This window comes from Phalacrocorax aristotelis, chromosome 8 (assembly GCF_949628215.1).
Source record: "Phalacrocorax aristotelis chromosome 8, bGulAri2.1, whole genome shotgun sequence".
NCBI lineage: Eukaryota > Metazoa > Chordata > Aves > Suliformes > Phalacrocoracidae > Phalacrocorax > Phalacrocorax aristotelis.
In genome coordinates this window covers 5,732,217-5,748,530 of record NC_134283.1, presented here as the reverse complement: position 1 = coordinate 5,748,530, position 16,314 = coordinate 5,732,217, and the positions used below count along the sequence as shown (strand labels likewise).

General features: G+C 43.6%; 1 protein-coding gene across 2 annotated transcripts in view; it reads left to right on the top strand.

The window, feature by feature from the left end:
• Positions 1-4,331: 4,331 nt before the first annotated feature.
• The window catches only part of CMIP (c-Maf inducing protein), a 136,473-nt gene continuing 124,490 nt past the window's right edge, over positions 4,332-16,314 (top strand). Inside the window, exon 1 of one of the 2 annotated variants that reach the window (XM_075101296.1) lies at positions 4,332-5,232. In XM_075101296.1, the coding sequence (XP_074957397.1) occupies positions 4,948-5,232 (285 nt within the window). In that variant the 5' untranslated portion in view covers positions 4,332-4,947. The remainder of the gene's footprint in view (positions 5,233-16,314) is intronic. The other variant, XM_075101295.1, reaches the window with a different exon arrangement.

Genomic DNA, 16,314 nt, shown 5'->3' with positions numbered 1-16,314 from the left:
CGGAGCTTGTCACACAATGCCTCTGCAGGGGTTTACTCTCAGGCAACGTGCCTTTAGGCAACGTTTTTTTTTCCTGCAGAGGTTTTAGCATCTCAAGTGTTTTCTCATGGGTTTTCCAAGCCCCCCGCTGCTATGCAACCTGTGTTATTGGCACTGAGCACTACTAACAAATTGCCGTCATCTTTGCCTTCAGAACATCACATTGTTTTTGTTTTAACACATGGTTGTAAGTGGGTGTTACCAAGCTTAAGAAGGTACCTCAGGACAGTGCTTCTGTTCTGGCACCCGGGAGTGACCTCTGCAGAACACCTGATGGAGGGAGTGTAGACAGGCAAGAGACCAAATGCTGGAAATGCATGAAAAGTGTTTTTCCTTAAGATTGGAGTCCCAGCTGGAATTTGCAAATGATTGTGTTTATGGGCCTTCCTGGTTTTACAGGTATATAATGGAGCAGATGAGTATTCTGAATATTACAGCTCACAACTGAATTTGATTGGAGGGGGAAAAATATCGCAATCTATTCCTCTGTTGCTTACCCAGAAGTCTGTCTTATGCTGCACAGTGGGGATATCCCAGTTTTCCAGGCTACGGTGTCTTTCCGTAAGTGATGCTTCTCTTTACGAAACCTACTATGAAACGGCAGTGAATAATAAAAAAGTGCAAGATCGAAGAAGTGCAAATGAAAGGGCAGAGCTCGGGAGCAGGGTGCAGGACTGGCAGGTGGATCTGAATTATCCTCCTGCCACTGACCTCTCTTCTGGAGGAAACATCTTACCCTCTGCCTGCTTCCCCACCTGTCCCACTCTCATTTTGGTCCAATTGCACTGATATTTCTGCAGAGTAGGACAAGTTTCTGACTCTCCCTTTTCCCCTTCAAATTTGACCTGTACCTGCAGGCCCTGACTTAAAAGATCTTCTACTCAGTAGTCATATCAACAATAATAAATAAACTACCCAGTTTTCATTTCCAAAGCCTGCATTTCTGTTCTAGCACTCAAGTATTTCATAGAAAACCTCACAAATTCTTGAATTATTCAAACCTGATAGCATGCCTATAAGCACCTTGTGAGTAGCTAGAGGTACATTTTCACTGCTGTGCTATTTATTATGAATTATTTGCTCAGAGTTTATTATATGAATGACCAATTATATCCCACTTTGACGATAAACTTCTGATTGGATTTGCTCATAAAAATTAGATTCTGGGGGGAAAACCAAAATGTACAGCAATCCCCAAACATCACCTTGAAATGCTGCCGAGCATGTATACCTGAGCTGTCTGTTGGTCTGCATGGAGCCGGGAGAGGAAGTCTGGACCAACACGAAGCCAGGGATGCAATTCATCCAACTTCTGCTCGGTGTCATTTGTAACGGACAGGAGAAGGGGTGTTAGTTGTAACATCTTCAGCCTTGGGTCACATACCAGCCATTTACTGCAGCTTGGATGGCTAACGTGCGTTTCGGCAAGCAGCATGTTTCAATTTCACTTGTCTAGACAGAGCTTTTGGTTGCCCCATTCTGGCAGGCAATGTGAGATTTCATACCTTGATCTTATCGTTCTGTGCTGAGTTTGCTTCAGAGAGAACACCTGCAGCCTGAGAGTGTGGATTCAGTGTGAGCTGCAACTGCAGAGCTCCTCGGAGGATTTGGACCTCCGTTCTTGACAGGGTTGCGAGCAGTGGTGCTGCCTGATGCGCTATGCTTTTGCAATATCTCAGTGGATTTCAGCACTTTTGAACAGTGGATTTCCAGCGGAGGCTTGGTCCCTTTCACATAATTTGTGGGTTGACCGATATAGACCAGCCTTGATTTTTTTTGCTACCTTCTGTGGAACACGAGTGGAAAACATCTGCTCTAATTTGGCAGGAAATACACTTAAAAACACCAGACTCTCTACATATCGTCCTCCCATTGGCAAGCAGCTCTTGGAGATGACAGTTACGGTAGATTTAAAGCAGTGGTTTGAGCAGGTGGCTAGTTTGCACAAACTTCCACCAAAATAGTCACACTGGTTGTGGTTCTTGCTGAGGGAAGTGTTGGTGCAGGCAAGTATAGGCGACTAGTCCTACTATCGACACTATTATTGTTCGTACCAGAACAGTGCCTCGGGTCAAACAAGAACAGCTCTCCCTTGTACCAGGCACCCTAGGGACTCCTAGAAACAGACAGGTCCTGCAGTAAAAGGCTTACATCTAAACAAAGCTGTCCTTTTAAAATTTTGTTTGCAAACCTTTTTTTTTTTTTAAAAAAAATTATTATTTTTATTGCAGATCCACACATATTTACAGGTATGAGTAGACCTGGTTTTATTTCAGTGTAAATGTGTGCGTCACTCACCCCTAGCAGTATATGTATACAAAGCTCTGTGGGAACTGCCTGTAATGTTTAGCGAATAATGACCAGTCAGTTTGTTTAAGTTCAGGAGGTAAGTAATTACCAGGGCTATGAGATACTGACAATTTGAACCTCTATAAAAGAGATTTTTCTCTTCCTGTTGGTTGTATTATTCATGTCATTAAATGAATGTCTTTCTTCTAATCTTAGCCAAATTGCGTAATTCTGTGCATCATTCTATAAACTGGTACTTAGGAGTACTCCAGAGACTTCCTAGCTTTTATAGAAATTATTTTGATGCTAACATGCAACAAAAGCATTCCTCGAATTTGCTAGTAATTGATAGGTTACAAAAACCTTCCCTCCTGAAAGTGTTTAAACAGCAATTCTCCTGTCAAATGCAAGCCTATTTCAACACAACAGCTCTATAATAACACACGTGATGGACACGCTTGCAGTAATTGTGGTCCAGCCAGTCATCTATTGTCTTTGACAGCAGCCACTACAAAAGGCTTTATGGCAAAAGCTCCCAAACCCTTCCAGTTGCAGCTCGCCTCTCCAGCAGATAATCGGTGCGACTCGTGATGAGAACGTATCAGATGAAATAGCTTTCTCTTGGGCGGGCTCACAACTGTGCTCATAACTGCTGGCACCTCACTTGGCATCGTGACCTCTCATTTGAGAACTATTGCATTAGGAGACGCCGCCAGAAACCCAGCAGCAGGTACATGCTGTGAAATAATCGGCTCGTCACAAAGCACATCATGTCTTTCCCAACCTCACTCAACTAAAGACGAGCTTAAACTTTTAAGCATGAAGGTTTATACTTTCTCTGAATGTTTTGCTAGCATCAAGTAAAACAGCCCTGTAAATTCCTTCTAAATTCTGGACCTTGGCAATACCCGCTGAGATGAGTTCCACAGTTTAATGGCATGTGCACACATTATATGAAATGTAATTTTTTTTGTTGGTCCAAACCTGGTGTTCAAATGAGGAGGCTGGAAATGTGATCTGAGTTCTACCACTATCTTTTACATTGCTCAGAAAAAAGCAGGTATAAATGGTACCATTTCTCTTGACTTGGCACCCATATTGCACGCAGCATTACTGAGCCATTAAGTGGTTTAGGGGTCTTAGAAGGGAGTCCATTTTTTCATTAGGGTTTGGTTTTTTGGTAAACAATTGTTCGTTCTACTTCATGGATGATGAGAGGACACTCAACATCCCGCTCAGCACCGTACTAGCAAGGTGCCATTCTTCCCGGGCTCGCACATCAAGCCCTGCCATTCCCGTGCTATGAAGGGGAGCGTGGCAGTTCCCAGTCCCCCATAAAGCCAGAGGAAAAGGAACACCAGTGGGAGCCACTGAAGTGACAGCAATTAGGCTTGGGGCTTCCCTCGCCGTTTTGTGCAGTGGTTGCACAAGAGTTTAACGCCAAAATGAAGACCTGCAACACGCTGTCACTGCTCCCCTTCTCCCTCGTCCCCACGGGAAGAGGCAGCCACCCACCCTCCGCCCTGCGCCGGGCTACTGTCAGGAGAAATTCCTGTCAGGAGGAAATCCAGGGAGACTTACTACACTACGCGCCCCCCCCCCCCCCCAATCCCTTTTCATCACGTTTTCCCCCTCATGGCGGAGGGGGGGCTGACGGCAGGTGTGCCCGCACACCTCCAGCTCATCCCGGGCGGCGCCGCCGGCCTCGTCTCCCTTCAGCCTCGTCGCCCCGCCGAGGGACGAGTCTGAAGGGAGACGGGATGGGGGGAACGCGGCCCCCTCTGAGGAGAAGCGGCGGGAAGGGGAGGAGCGCAACGGCCGCGCGCGCGGCGCTTCCCGCGCACCTCGCCCGACCACACCGCTGCCCCTCAGCGCCTCCGCGGCCATTGACGTCAGGGAGGGGCGGCACATGACCCTCCGCTCGGAACCAATCGGCTGCCGCCGGAGCCGCGCCGGCGAGAGGCTGTCGGCAACGCTCGCTCCTTTCGCCGCCTCCTCCTCCCGCGGCGGCGGCGCGCGTGGACGCACACACACACACATACACACACACGCCCCACACACACACACACACACACACACACACACACACACACACACCCCCGCACCCACGGACGCACACACGCACCCACATACATGCACACGCGCGCCCGCCGCCGCACGCTCTCGCGCACACGCCCCGGGGGGAAGGAAGGAACCGCGGCCGGACACCCCGCAGCCCTCGGGAGCCCCCACTGCCGCCACCGGCTTTTGTCTGCCGCCCCCGCCGGGAGCCGACCCTCCGCTCGGCCGGCGCCCGCCCGGGAGCATGGACGCGGCGCTCTGAGAGCCGCGAGGGGGACCCGCCGGGGGCGGATTTTGAAGTTTGAATAAGGATTTTTATCGCTTCCCTTTTCCCCCCATCTCCCCCCCGCTCCGGTGCGGTTCAATCCCTTCCCCCATCTTCCCTGACAGGTTTTTTCTCCCCCCCTTCAGCTTGTTTCCTTTTTTTTTTAAATCCGCCGCGTGGGGTTGGATTTTTTTTTTTAATTTTTATTTGGTTATACCCGTCTCTACCGCCCGTAGAGACCGGTCTCCCCGGGCGGCCGCCGCCGAGCGCCACCCCCGACCCGCGGGGCTGCCATGGATCGCACCGGCGGCTCCGACCGCAGGCAGACCGAGGAGAGCAAGCCGCTGCTGGGCGAGATGTCCGCTCCCGAGGGGAATAAAATGGGTGCCGCGCCGTGCCGGAGAGCCCTGCTCCACTGCAACGGCATGAGGTACAAGCTGCTGCAGGAGGGGGACATCCAGGTGTGTGTCATCCGGCACCCCCGGACGTTTCTGAGCAAGATCCTCACCTCCAAGTTCCTGCGGCGGTGGGAGCCGCACCACTTGACCCTGGCGGACAACAGCGTCGCCTCGGCCACGGTAAGAGCCCGGCCGGGCCCACCGCCACCGCCGCGGGGGGCGGCCACGGCCACGGCGGCTTCCCCGTCCCGCGGGGCATCTGCGGGGACGGAGCCGCCGCCGCTGCGGGGCCCGGGGTGGGGGGGAGGGCTGTGCCGCCGCGCCGCCCGTGGGGGGGACCCCCGAGGGGGCCCCGGGGGGCTGGGGTGAATCCCGGAGTGCCTGCCGGGATTTTATTTTTTTCCCCCTTCTTTGTAATCCTAGGGGTATTGCAGTTTCGGTGTTTTTTTCAAGCAAGTCTAGTTTTCCTCTATTATTGCCTTTTTTTTTTTCTCTCCGTTTCTTAGTGTTTCTTTTTTTAATTCCTCCCCTCCCAACACGACACCGACATGAAATCGCCACCCTGAGCCGCGTCAATCCGAACGCAAAGTCGGCAGATATCTGCTGGCACGTTGGCCAAGTTGGGAGGTGAGGGAGGTGGAGGATGCTTTTAATTCGATAGCGAAGGCTCGGGGTTTGCACGGTCTTTGCTCTGCTTTGTTTTAGGCCTGGTTTTGGGGCTCTGATTTGGCGGTCACATACCCTGCCCAGACAGAGGCAATGTGATGGTAAAATATGGAGATTCCTTCAGGGTTTTCTTCCTGATGGAAAATGATGCAAGAGAAAAATGCAAGGTGGTGATATCAGCAGTACAAAGGATGTACAATAGACGGATGCAGTCTTTAAAAATACGATTTGTATTTACATGTCCAGCTTAAAATTTCATGGCCAGTAATATTTGAATGTTCGTATCGTATGTGATGTGACTACACCAAAATTTTGTCTAATAGCGATTAACACAGCTCACAAAGCATGCTTCACACTGATTTTTTTTTAATCGTTCAGTACTTCAATCGCGTCCTTTTTTTGATTTATACGTAAACCTCTCATTTTTCTCAATGGCTTCATTCTGGCCTTCCTATAGGACACTCGTGATATGAGAGGGTGGATTGGCTTTTGTGTAGATTTCTGTTAATGGTGTATTTAAATGGTTTTCATCCAGTCTGTGCTGTGCTCAGAGGTTGGATTTTTTCACACTTGGGTAGGCAGAGGCATAGCGTGTGTAAATGCCTCTCCTGCATCACGCTTTGCTGTGGAGCATTCACAGCAGGTTTTCAGTGGGAGCTACTTTAACCTTCAGGTAGGCCAGCTGCCTGTTCTCACGGAGCGCTTTTTTTATGCCACAATGACATCTCTGCTTACTGTTTCTACCGGGCTGTCGAGGATGTTTCCAAGGGAATATTTTTCTGTCTTTGAGAGAACTACTGTGTAAAGGGAGAAGGAAGACTCGGTCGAGCACTGCTGGAGAAAAACCCTGAAAGACATGAGCACGAGGAGTTTTTGCAGTTCTTCATTGTATTAAGATACTGTCAGCGTAGAGGGGGAAGTTGAATATTGGTGGACGTGAGGCGTTTTCCTGGCAGTATCCATAGCCGATTATTTCTGGGCAGAGGAGAAGGATACTGGTAGAGAGAGGCATGATTGCGCTTCAGACGTTAATCTCTGCGATGTGGCAATACTAGGCACGAAGTTGTATTTGTACAGGAGACGTCAAACTCTGCTCGATGGCAAAGCTGTCACCAAAGAAACCATCTCTGAAAAAATTTCTAAAGCCCTACGGGGTTGTGCTTTAATTAATGTTGAGGTGTTCTCGTTCCTAATTATTTTATGTATATAAATAGCAAGAAGATACTAAAACATTGTACATACTGTTGCAGGCTCCATTTTGTTAAGCAGCGCTCTTTGTGCTTGGTCTTGCGCCTTATCATTTTTTCCCAGCACTAACTCAGCAAGTAAATACCGTTGTTCGCAGAAATATCTGTGCATTATTATTTCAGGTAGTGTCTTTGGTTTCCAGCGAGTAATTAGGGCACTAGGATAAGATCCACGTTCACTTGTTGCCTGAACGTGCCTTCCAGACATTGGTTTTATGGTACTTCGATTACTTAGAATTTAGTCTTTTTTTTTTTCTTTTTCTTATTATTCTTTTTAAGCTGAAAAGAGGTGATCTAAGCAAAATACCTGGTAGTTTAACCCCCACCCCTATGGAAGTGGGGTGCAGGCACAATGCCAAAACCTCCCTAAACCATAGGTAGATATTTAAATGCAACTAATTTGGTTTTCAAGAGCTGTAGAAAAATATCCATACTGTCCATTGAAAGTGAGCATTGGCAGCACTCAACAACTTTGATAACAAGGTCATTTTTACGCATGGGGCTTTCCACAGGCAGGGTGCTTTATGAGCAGCCACTAATTAATCTTCACATCATCCCTTTGCAAATCCTCTGGCATGACGAGTTTTGCTGCATTCTATATAACATGAATAAAATTGAACAGGAGAATAAGATCACTCTGTTTTGCATTTGAAAGCAAAAGTTGTAATGACAGCTAAATCCAGATCTGGCAAATTACGTCCCTGAGTGCAGTGGATAAGTTATTTGTTGATTCTAGGCACTTTCTATCATTTTTATTGTCACTTGAGACATATATTTGAATTAAAGTCATCTCCCCACAAGCTCTGACTTGTCAATGCCCAGGCTGCAATATAGCAGTTAACATTAGTTTACGTATGGATTATTCATCCGCAGTTTTTTCCATGGGTAGACACCGTGTGTGCCTACATATAAGTCTGAATATTGAGACCCTACCTACCGGTTTTTTGCAAGAGGTAACTACTTCCGTTGTTTAATTAGGCAGTTACATGTTTTGTGCTGACAAGATAGCTTTTCGTGGCAGAAGCACTATGCGACAATGCAAGGGAACAATTGTTAGGCCATCTTAGGAAAATTTAGGGAGTAAAAATGATGTTCTCTACAAAGTGCTTTTTCTGACATTATCACAAGCGACTGTTTCAATTAAAGTAAGTCCATGTTCATCAAAACAGAATAATAACTGTATTCTGAATTGGTATGTGTGCTCAGTTAACAAATGGAAAGGTATTAGCTTGTGGAGTGGAGAGACCCATAACTGTAGGTGTTGGGACTTTATCTGATTTACATGTGTCTCCATTCTTTGCTTCATGGTTCTCAGTTCTCAAAGAATGGCTTAAACATAGCAGTTTCACCATTACAGTTTCATTCGCATCCTGTCCAGGCTTTCATTCTGGTTGAGGTTTTTTGGTGAAAGTATATAGAGATCTGTAATATTATTAATTTTTTTAAAAAAATGTAAAAGCTAAAGTCCCAGTGGGAAATTTTGATACTTACAAACTTTGTTTGCCAGACAATGGCCTGCCTGGGGATGAATCTGACTTTCTGCCCCATGGGAGGAATAATGTTTATTTTATAAACACCTACCAACTCAACGTAGTGCCCTTACTAATTTTTTTTTCTTCAGTGAGATCTGTCCTTGCACAGCTTGAAGGGCAGTGATAGTAAAAACAAAGACAGAAATAAAATCCAATTTAATATTCCTTGTGTGATATTTTTTGTGTGTGTGTGTGAAGAATAAACCTGTGGCTAACTTGGGCAGAAATGTTAAAATTTGATTTTAAGTAGTTTATAGGTAGCCACCATAACCAAACTTCTGTGCCTTTAATATCCTTCTGCCTTGTCTCTCTCATGTCTTTGCCCTGCTTTTCTCTTTCATTTTTTTCCTTGCATTAGTTGGGAGTAGATGTTCAGGACAATGAGTTTTAAAGTACTGGCTTGCAAGAAAGACTTGTGATGCATATGTATGTGCAGCAGTCAAGGAAAGAATAAATAAGCAGTTCATTTCTGCTGGCTAGGGATGACCTCTCTAATTCCCATCTGAGAAGATAAGACATAATTGAAACCATGAAGTTACTCATTAATATCCCTCAAGGAGGTGGAAACTTTGGCTTTTCATGCCCATTTCACATTTCTTGGCTTCTCCTTGGCAGGTAAGTTGATTGTCATGTAATGTTATATTCAAAGCTGGTGACAATCCTAGAAAGATTTGAGTGTCTCTTAAACTTTTTTTCTGTACAAAAGTGATGTATGAGGACAATAGTTTATTGACAAGCTAGCTAAACAGAAATATATTTGAAGCAAGAATGTAAGTGGATTAGGGAGCTGCATTTATATTTCTTCTAGAGACAAGAACATACTCAATTAATATTAAATGAGGCAGGGCAGGATGATCTGTTTCAAATAGGAGAAGTGGAGTAGAAAATTGTCTTCTAATTGTTTTTTAAAATTCAACAATTCTGCTACTGCATGTGTTTCAGCATGCTATTACATGTCTTTCCTTCCTTCTTTTGGTAAAGATAGAGCAAAAAGGCCTATCAAGTCAGACTCATTGTTTACTTTAGCGCAGGTTCCCATTAGTTAGAAAAACACACTTTTTAAAATTAAATTTCCCTTGAAAAACAATTAGCTCAAGTGGGAAGTATTATGCAGAGCTCAGAAGTTTCAAAACAATCTCATAAGAAGAATTTTTTTTAAGCTTTCCTGGAAAAGGAATATTGTAGCATTATCCAGATTCCAAACAGAATGATTATGAATTAGCTATAATAATAATTGTAACAAGTAAAGTGAACACTCTGGTAAACCAACTGCTGTCCTAAAGTCTTGTGCTAGTGATGGGGATTTACGGAGGTGACTTAGAACTAGCTTGATGGGCCTGCTATCATCATTATGTGTATAAATAAGTATGAACACATAAATAACAAATTTAAGATAATTTTTTTGATCTGTTATAACAATGGAACGGTAAATTACTGTTTAAAAATAATATTTCTTATTGTTTACTATTGCAGAGAATTGTTTTCATTTACAAGAAGTGGTACCTATGAGTTTTGGGTGTACGTGGTTTTGCTATTCTGGGTTACCCTGTTGCTGTCTATCAGGTATTTTCTTCAAGCTCATCAGAAAGAGCATTGAATCTCGTAATTTGCATACAACCCATGATAATTTAGAATTCTCTGCAAATTGAGAACAAATTGCACCATGTTATCTGTGCTGTTGAAATTGAGATTCTGTTTCAGAAGTGAAGGCAGGCATGCACCAGCATTAACAAAACCTAAATTTTTCTGAAGACTCGGGGATTTATTGGAATTTTGCTCTGCTGTGACAAACTTATTTTATTGCTATATTAGTTTCTAGCTCGGTATAAGAAAACCTACAATGATATTTCTTTAAAGTTGTTTAATGCCTATCAAACATACCTTTGAATATATAGTTCCTACAGTGGTTAAAAAGCATACTTATAAGTCAGTAGTGTTAAGGTATGTGTTTATATGTCACAGAGCTTATATAAAATATGAAAACAGAAGCTATATTCATTGATAGAGTGAGAGCTCTTAAGGCTATTAGTGTTAACACCCAGCCAGTAAATTTTACATGTTTGGGAGCATAAATAAAAAGGATACTCAGAAATACTTCTGCCTCATTTTTCGTTCTGGCTGGGGAGTAAAGGTGTGGTGCTAGCCACTGCGAGGTGGTAATAGTCCCCTAGAGGAAGCTTGTAAATTGCCTCTGGTCCTCAGCAGGGACCTGGTCCTACATCGCAGCACGGACTGGAGGAGCTCAGCATCCCTCACAGGGCTGGGCCGTCACAGACCTGTGAGATCATTGGTATTTTGTTGTCGTGGAACATCGTAACTAGTGATGGGAAGAGTCTGCTAGGTCATCGAAGTTGAGGTGTGGTCCTTCTAGGAAAGGATGAGAGAAGTCGTGGATGCCCCATCATTGGCAGCGTTCAAGGTCAGGTTGGATGGGACTTTGAGCACCCTTATCCTCGTGAAAGATGTCCTGCCTATGGTGGGGCAGTTGGACTACATGATCCTTAAAAGCCCTTTCTGACCCAACCCGTTTTACAGTTCTGTGATTCTGTGAAACACAAGAAGGACGTTTAGTTTTTCAGAGGTGAAAGGCTAGGCTGAGAGTCCCGTCTGCATTGATGTACCAGTTTGCAAGCTTAGGTTTGTGTTGTTAGCTAGAGTGGGAAAAGAGAGGCTGAAGCCTTGGTCCAACCAAAATCGTTGACAGAACTGTGTACACTGAAGGACATTTTTTGGGGAAAAAGATGGTAGGCTTAGTACGTAGAGGAGTGATTTTTTGGAACCGTTTAATTTATTGCATATAATTTGTTTGTACTTTTGAAGTTCCTAAAAAGCAGGTGAGTTTTAACATGATACAATAAAATGGCTTCTCTCATTTCCTTTTATGTTAGTAAGCATGGCTGGACTAAGAGGGTTTTACTCATCTCCCCACATAGGATTTATGAAAGAAGAGACCTACCTCAAATAGTTCAAGCCTTTTGGAGTTTTTAGAAGTAATTAGATTGTGGGTTCCATGGGTAGATTGTGGCTTGTTTATTAGTGTTTTGAGCAGGGCTGGTTGCATCAGTTTTGTTTTGCATCTGCATGTGTTTATAGATATGTAGTGCTTAATTCCATAAACAATCATGTGTTTGAAGAGGATTGATACTTTAGCATGTCTGATCCATATAGACCGCTTGTGCAGGTATGTGGACTCAGTAAAATGACTTTTTCGCCCAGCATGATGATGCAGTGTCATTGGCAGTAGTGGTGTCTTAGGTAGTCCTGGCCTGCGCCGTTCATTTCTGCATTTGTGCCACACTGCGTCAATCTGTCTTTTGTACGCGCTTAACGGTTTGCAGGGTCAAGTTGAGAAAATCGGTGTGAACTGACTGGGGAACGCTTTCTCTATTTGATCCTTTTGCAGATTTGTTGTCTTTTAACTGGATCAGGGAACTGATCTGTTTCAGCGTATAGTCCGCCAGGCTGTTGAGGAAGAAGAGAGAGGGAAACATGGCAGGCTGGAATTGCTGCCAAAAACAATGTATTATTAAATCATTGCGTAAAATTTTCCTGTTTTGCACAATATTTAAGAATGCAGGGGCAATACCAGGAAAGGGAAAAGACAATTGAAAAGCATACATTATAACCAAACACGTCAATGGTGAGTGAAGTTTTAGTCTTGTGGTTGTGGAGGAAAACATGAAGAAGTCAGAACCAGATGCTAAATTAAAAGGCTTTCACTTAATAGGCTTAAAAATTAGGATAATTTAACAATACTGTCTAGGTTTTGGAGGGGGGGTGTCTTATTTTAGGGTTTGTGGACATTTGATGTTACTAGTACTGGCATTTCCAGTACTTAAAGTGATTCCTTGACTTTGCCTCTAGGACTGTCCCATGACTGATGGGACAGGGCCAATAGAGTGGGAAATACAAAAGCAGGTAACATGCCATGTTGCAGACTGTGGGTCCAGGGCATGAGTTTATAGTGAAGTCTATTTCCTTCTACCGTAATCTGAGTCTTCAGTATGTTTTTAAATAATTTTAAGTCTTCTTCCTTTTTTTGAGAAACTCAGGGAAAAAAGGCATCTGTTTTTTTCTGGATTTGAGCGTGTCTGCTAGATGTGTGCCTGTTACTAATTGAGCTCAAGAAACTTGTCAAGTTGCGATGACTAAAATCGGAACTGGAAGTACACTCGGTCACGTACATTCTTGGTCTCGCTCTGTTGAAATCAGTCGGGTAATTTGAGGAGGGGGATTACCATTCATTGCTTGTAACATGAATGGCAGGATGTGCTGTTCAGAAAGTCAGAAAGGTTTGGCGGAAGATCACCGTGCAGCTTTCAGGTTGGCTGCTGGTTGGGAGAGATGGCTGACCCTACTCTTAGGTTTGTACAGCTCTCTGCAAAACAGAGCCCCACTTTTTTTCTTTGGTTGGCCGACCTTGAGGTGTTGAGCAGCCTGCACTAGGATGAGTGGCTCCTCCTTGAGCAAGAGGCTTGCTGGAAATTACCCTGTTAGACAGAACCAGTGTAGAAGCTGTTGTTATTTCACCCATTTTATGCCAACATTTAGACAGCACTGTCCTGGTGGAAAGTTAGTTTGCGACATCACTTTCTTCTATGGGAAGACCTAGGCTGAGGACAGAGAAACAAAGGCGGACTGCTCACCACAGTCTGAAAGCCCTGGCAAGGACAGCAGTGAACGTCTTCAAGACGTGATAGACCATGGGATGAAGTGCTTCCTCTGCACCTTCATATCCTGCAAAGCTGGGGAATTGCATGCGATTTGCTGCAGTGTATTAATGTTTAATTATTCAGTAAAGTTGTGGTGGAGCAGCAAATGTAATTACTGCCAGGGCAGTGTGGTTTGCTGTTTTTTTTTGTTAAATTCGCATCCCCCTAGCTGAACAGTCAAGGTGCTGTGGGAGGAGAGCAAGCCAGTGTCTTGCAGGTGATCACTTGCAAGTGTTGAGCAATTGGCGCAGGGAAATGCGATGTAGCTTGCTGAGCGGCCCCGGGTCAGGCTGCACTGGGGTGCGCGCCCTTCTCCTTCAGGGCTCCGGGAAAGGTCCTACCAACTGCCAGTGCTGCTCCATGGGATGTGCACTGGCTCCCTCCTGCCTCTCCTCCCTGTACAATAGAGGTTTATTAAAAAAAATGCTGCTCGCTGCAAATCGATCTCTTTTCCCCCATTTGGTCTTGAAATTTGCTAAAATATTGCTGTGGTACATGCTCCTGGCTGAAGCTTTCATGAGGGTGAATCCTCTACAGGGGCAGCTGCCCTCGGTTTCTCAGAGGTGTAGGCAGACAGTGCTGCTGCTTCTGCTGTCATCTTGCTTGATATTTGCATCAGTAGCAATTTTCACTTTGGAGGCAGTGGCAAAGTGTGAGGTTTAAAATGGTATAAGCCTTTTATGGGCCCTTGAAGTGTCTCTCTCCCTTGTCTGCTCAGAATTACCACTCGTTTCAGGGGTAAGAGCTCTTGCACTTTTTGAAGTATGCTGCAGTTTCCTTAAAGATCTTGTTTCTGTGACCGAGAGATTGAATGATTTTCTCATTGGATGAAAAATTTAAAAGGAAAAATTGCTTTCACATTGAAGAGAAGAGTGATAACCAGGGCTTCAAAATAGATGAATAAAAAATGAATATCCAATGCTTCTCAAACTCCAGATCTCTAATTTCATGATATTAAGAATGGGGATGTCGAATGCTTGGAACTCTCACTAAAGGGCTTTTGCTTCTTGGATTTCCAGTGCTTAAAGAAATGCTGAATAAAGTAAAATGTTTTTCTCCTTTTGAAATATGTTTAACTCAAATCTTACAGCACACAGAAATGGATTTAGGTTTTGTAAGATTTTGTTTACAAAGGCACAGCATGCGGTACAATAAATGTTGCCTGAAGAAAGCTAAGATTAAGCTAAATCAGGGGTTTTTTTGAGACTACATAATTGTATTCCCAAATATAATTATTTTATATTTTATATAATATTTTTCTTAGGCCTAAAGAGACACTGTCTTTGCATGTGATAATCAGAAATAATACTTTTTTTCTCTTGCAAATCATTTGTACATATTTTTGAAGTGTGTGTACAGTTGTCTATGCATGTTTTATGGATGATATTTTTTGGTGATGCTAACCCAAAGGTAAGGCAAGAATTTTGTAAAGAAAAAAATCACCTAATTCTTTATTTGTGTGTAGACAATTAACATCTGACTGAGCAAAATTAGGCAATTGCAGTTTGGATAATTTTTAAAAGAAAACTCCCCGCCCCCCCCCCCCCCGAAGATACCCATGGTGTGTTCCCAGCAGTACATTTCAAACAATATGGAGCAGATATTTCTCAATGGCAAAGCTGTGATATTGCTATTTTTCACATGGCAGTGGTCCTTTCTTCCCAGTCTTTGTCTGTTTTGGCTATTTGAATATAAGCTTTTGGGCTTGGCAGGTGTCTCTTACTACGTCTGGTTCCTGTTGTAATGGGGTTCTGTTGTACCACAGAGATTTTTGTTTGCTACTGTAATACAATTAGTGCGTATTGTGAGCAGGCTATGTTTTTGCTCTATCTGTGCAAACACCTAAAATAAGACTTCGTTATCCATTTTCAGGGATGCGCATTATTAATAGTAAAATAGAAACGGCTTTTTAAAAAAAACTTTCTAATACTTGCCAAGTGGAATCCAACTTTTAAATCAAAATATTAAGGGTGTGTATGTTTTTTCCATAAATATGAATGCCTGTTTGACCTTCTGCGAACAAAAAGAAGAGGGATTATTTTTGGCCTTTAAAACTATCAGAAAAATGATTTTTGGATAACAGTATAATGACTTCATGCCATAAGTCCTTGGGTTTCAACGTCACTGTGCTTCAGCTGTCTCAGAGTGCTTTATGGTCAGTGTTTTTATACATAGGGAAACCAAAGAGACAAATAAATGCAGATCAAACTTTTCAGATATGTCGGCTACTGTTGGTTCATAGTTGATTTGCGGTTCCTTCTTGGTTAGTGTATACGTTTATGGTTCACTCTGGAGAGTCTTATGTTGGACACCAAGAATAATCAGTAGCATGTCCTGATAATATTAACTGAAGTACTTTGCCCTAACGTTCACAATAAATCACTGGTAAGAGTTGGAGCAGAAACAAAATTTCCTTGCTTTGGCCGCCAGGCTGCATCTTCCCGCCCAATTTTGGTGGCTATTTGTTTTCTTAATGGTTGTAAAGCTCATTAAAAATCAGTGGAAGCATGGGGGAGTGACTGACAGCAGAACGTGGCTGAGGGTGTCGTGCTCCTCTTACTACCCTTCAGTCTTCCTGTAAAGAAAATACCTGTCGGGGAACCAGGTCCCAGTCAGTTTAAGGCTCTTGCTTTCTGGGGCGTGCATGCTTTGTATATTCTCCTAATAGTCCCTTCTGACTAAAGCACTTCTCTTTTGCTTTAGAGGCTGTTAAGGTTTATTTCAGAAGTAGAAAGTAAGTCAGGGAAACCTTGACTGCACTGGAATTTTCAGGCTGAGAGTGATCTTGCAAAATTGCTATACAAGTAGGGTGTTGTGATCTGTTTTTGAAAAAAAGATCAGCAGTTCTCTCTCCCTCATACCTTGGATTTGCTATACAAACTTCTTGATGTTGAGCTCTTAAATTTAGGAATCACTTGAGAAGAATATGATTGCAGAGGCATCTCAAAACACCACATTTCTCTCTACTACAATGTAAGCTGTGAGAAGGTAGGAAACCGAAAGTATTATATGTTATTATATTTAGACTATTAATTTATATTATATATGAATCAATAAGTATATAAACATTAATTGTACAATAGATATTATTATAAATATTAATTA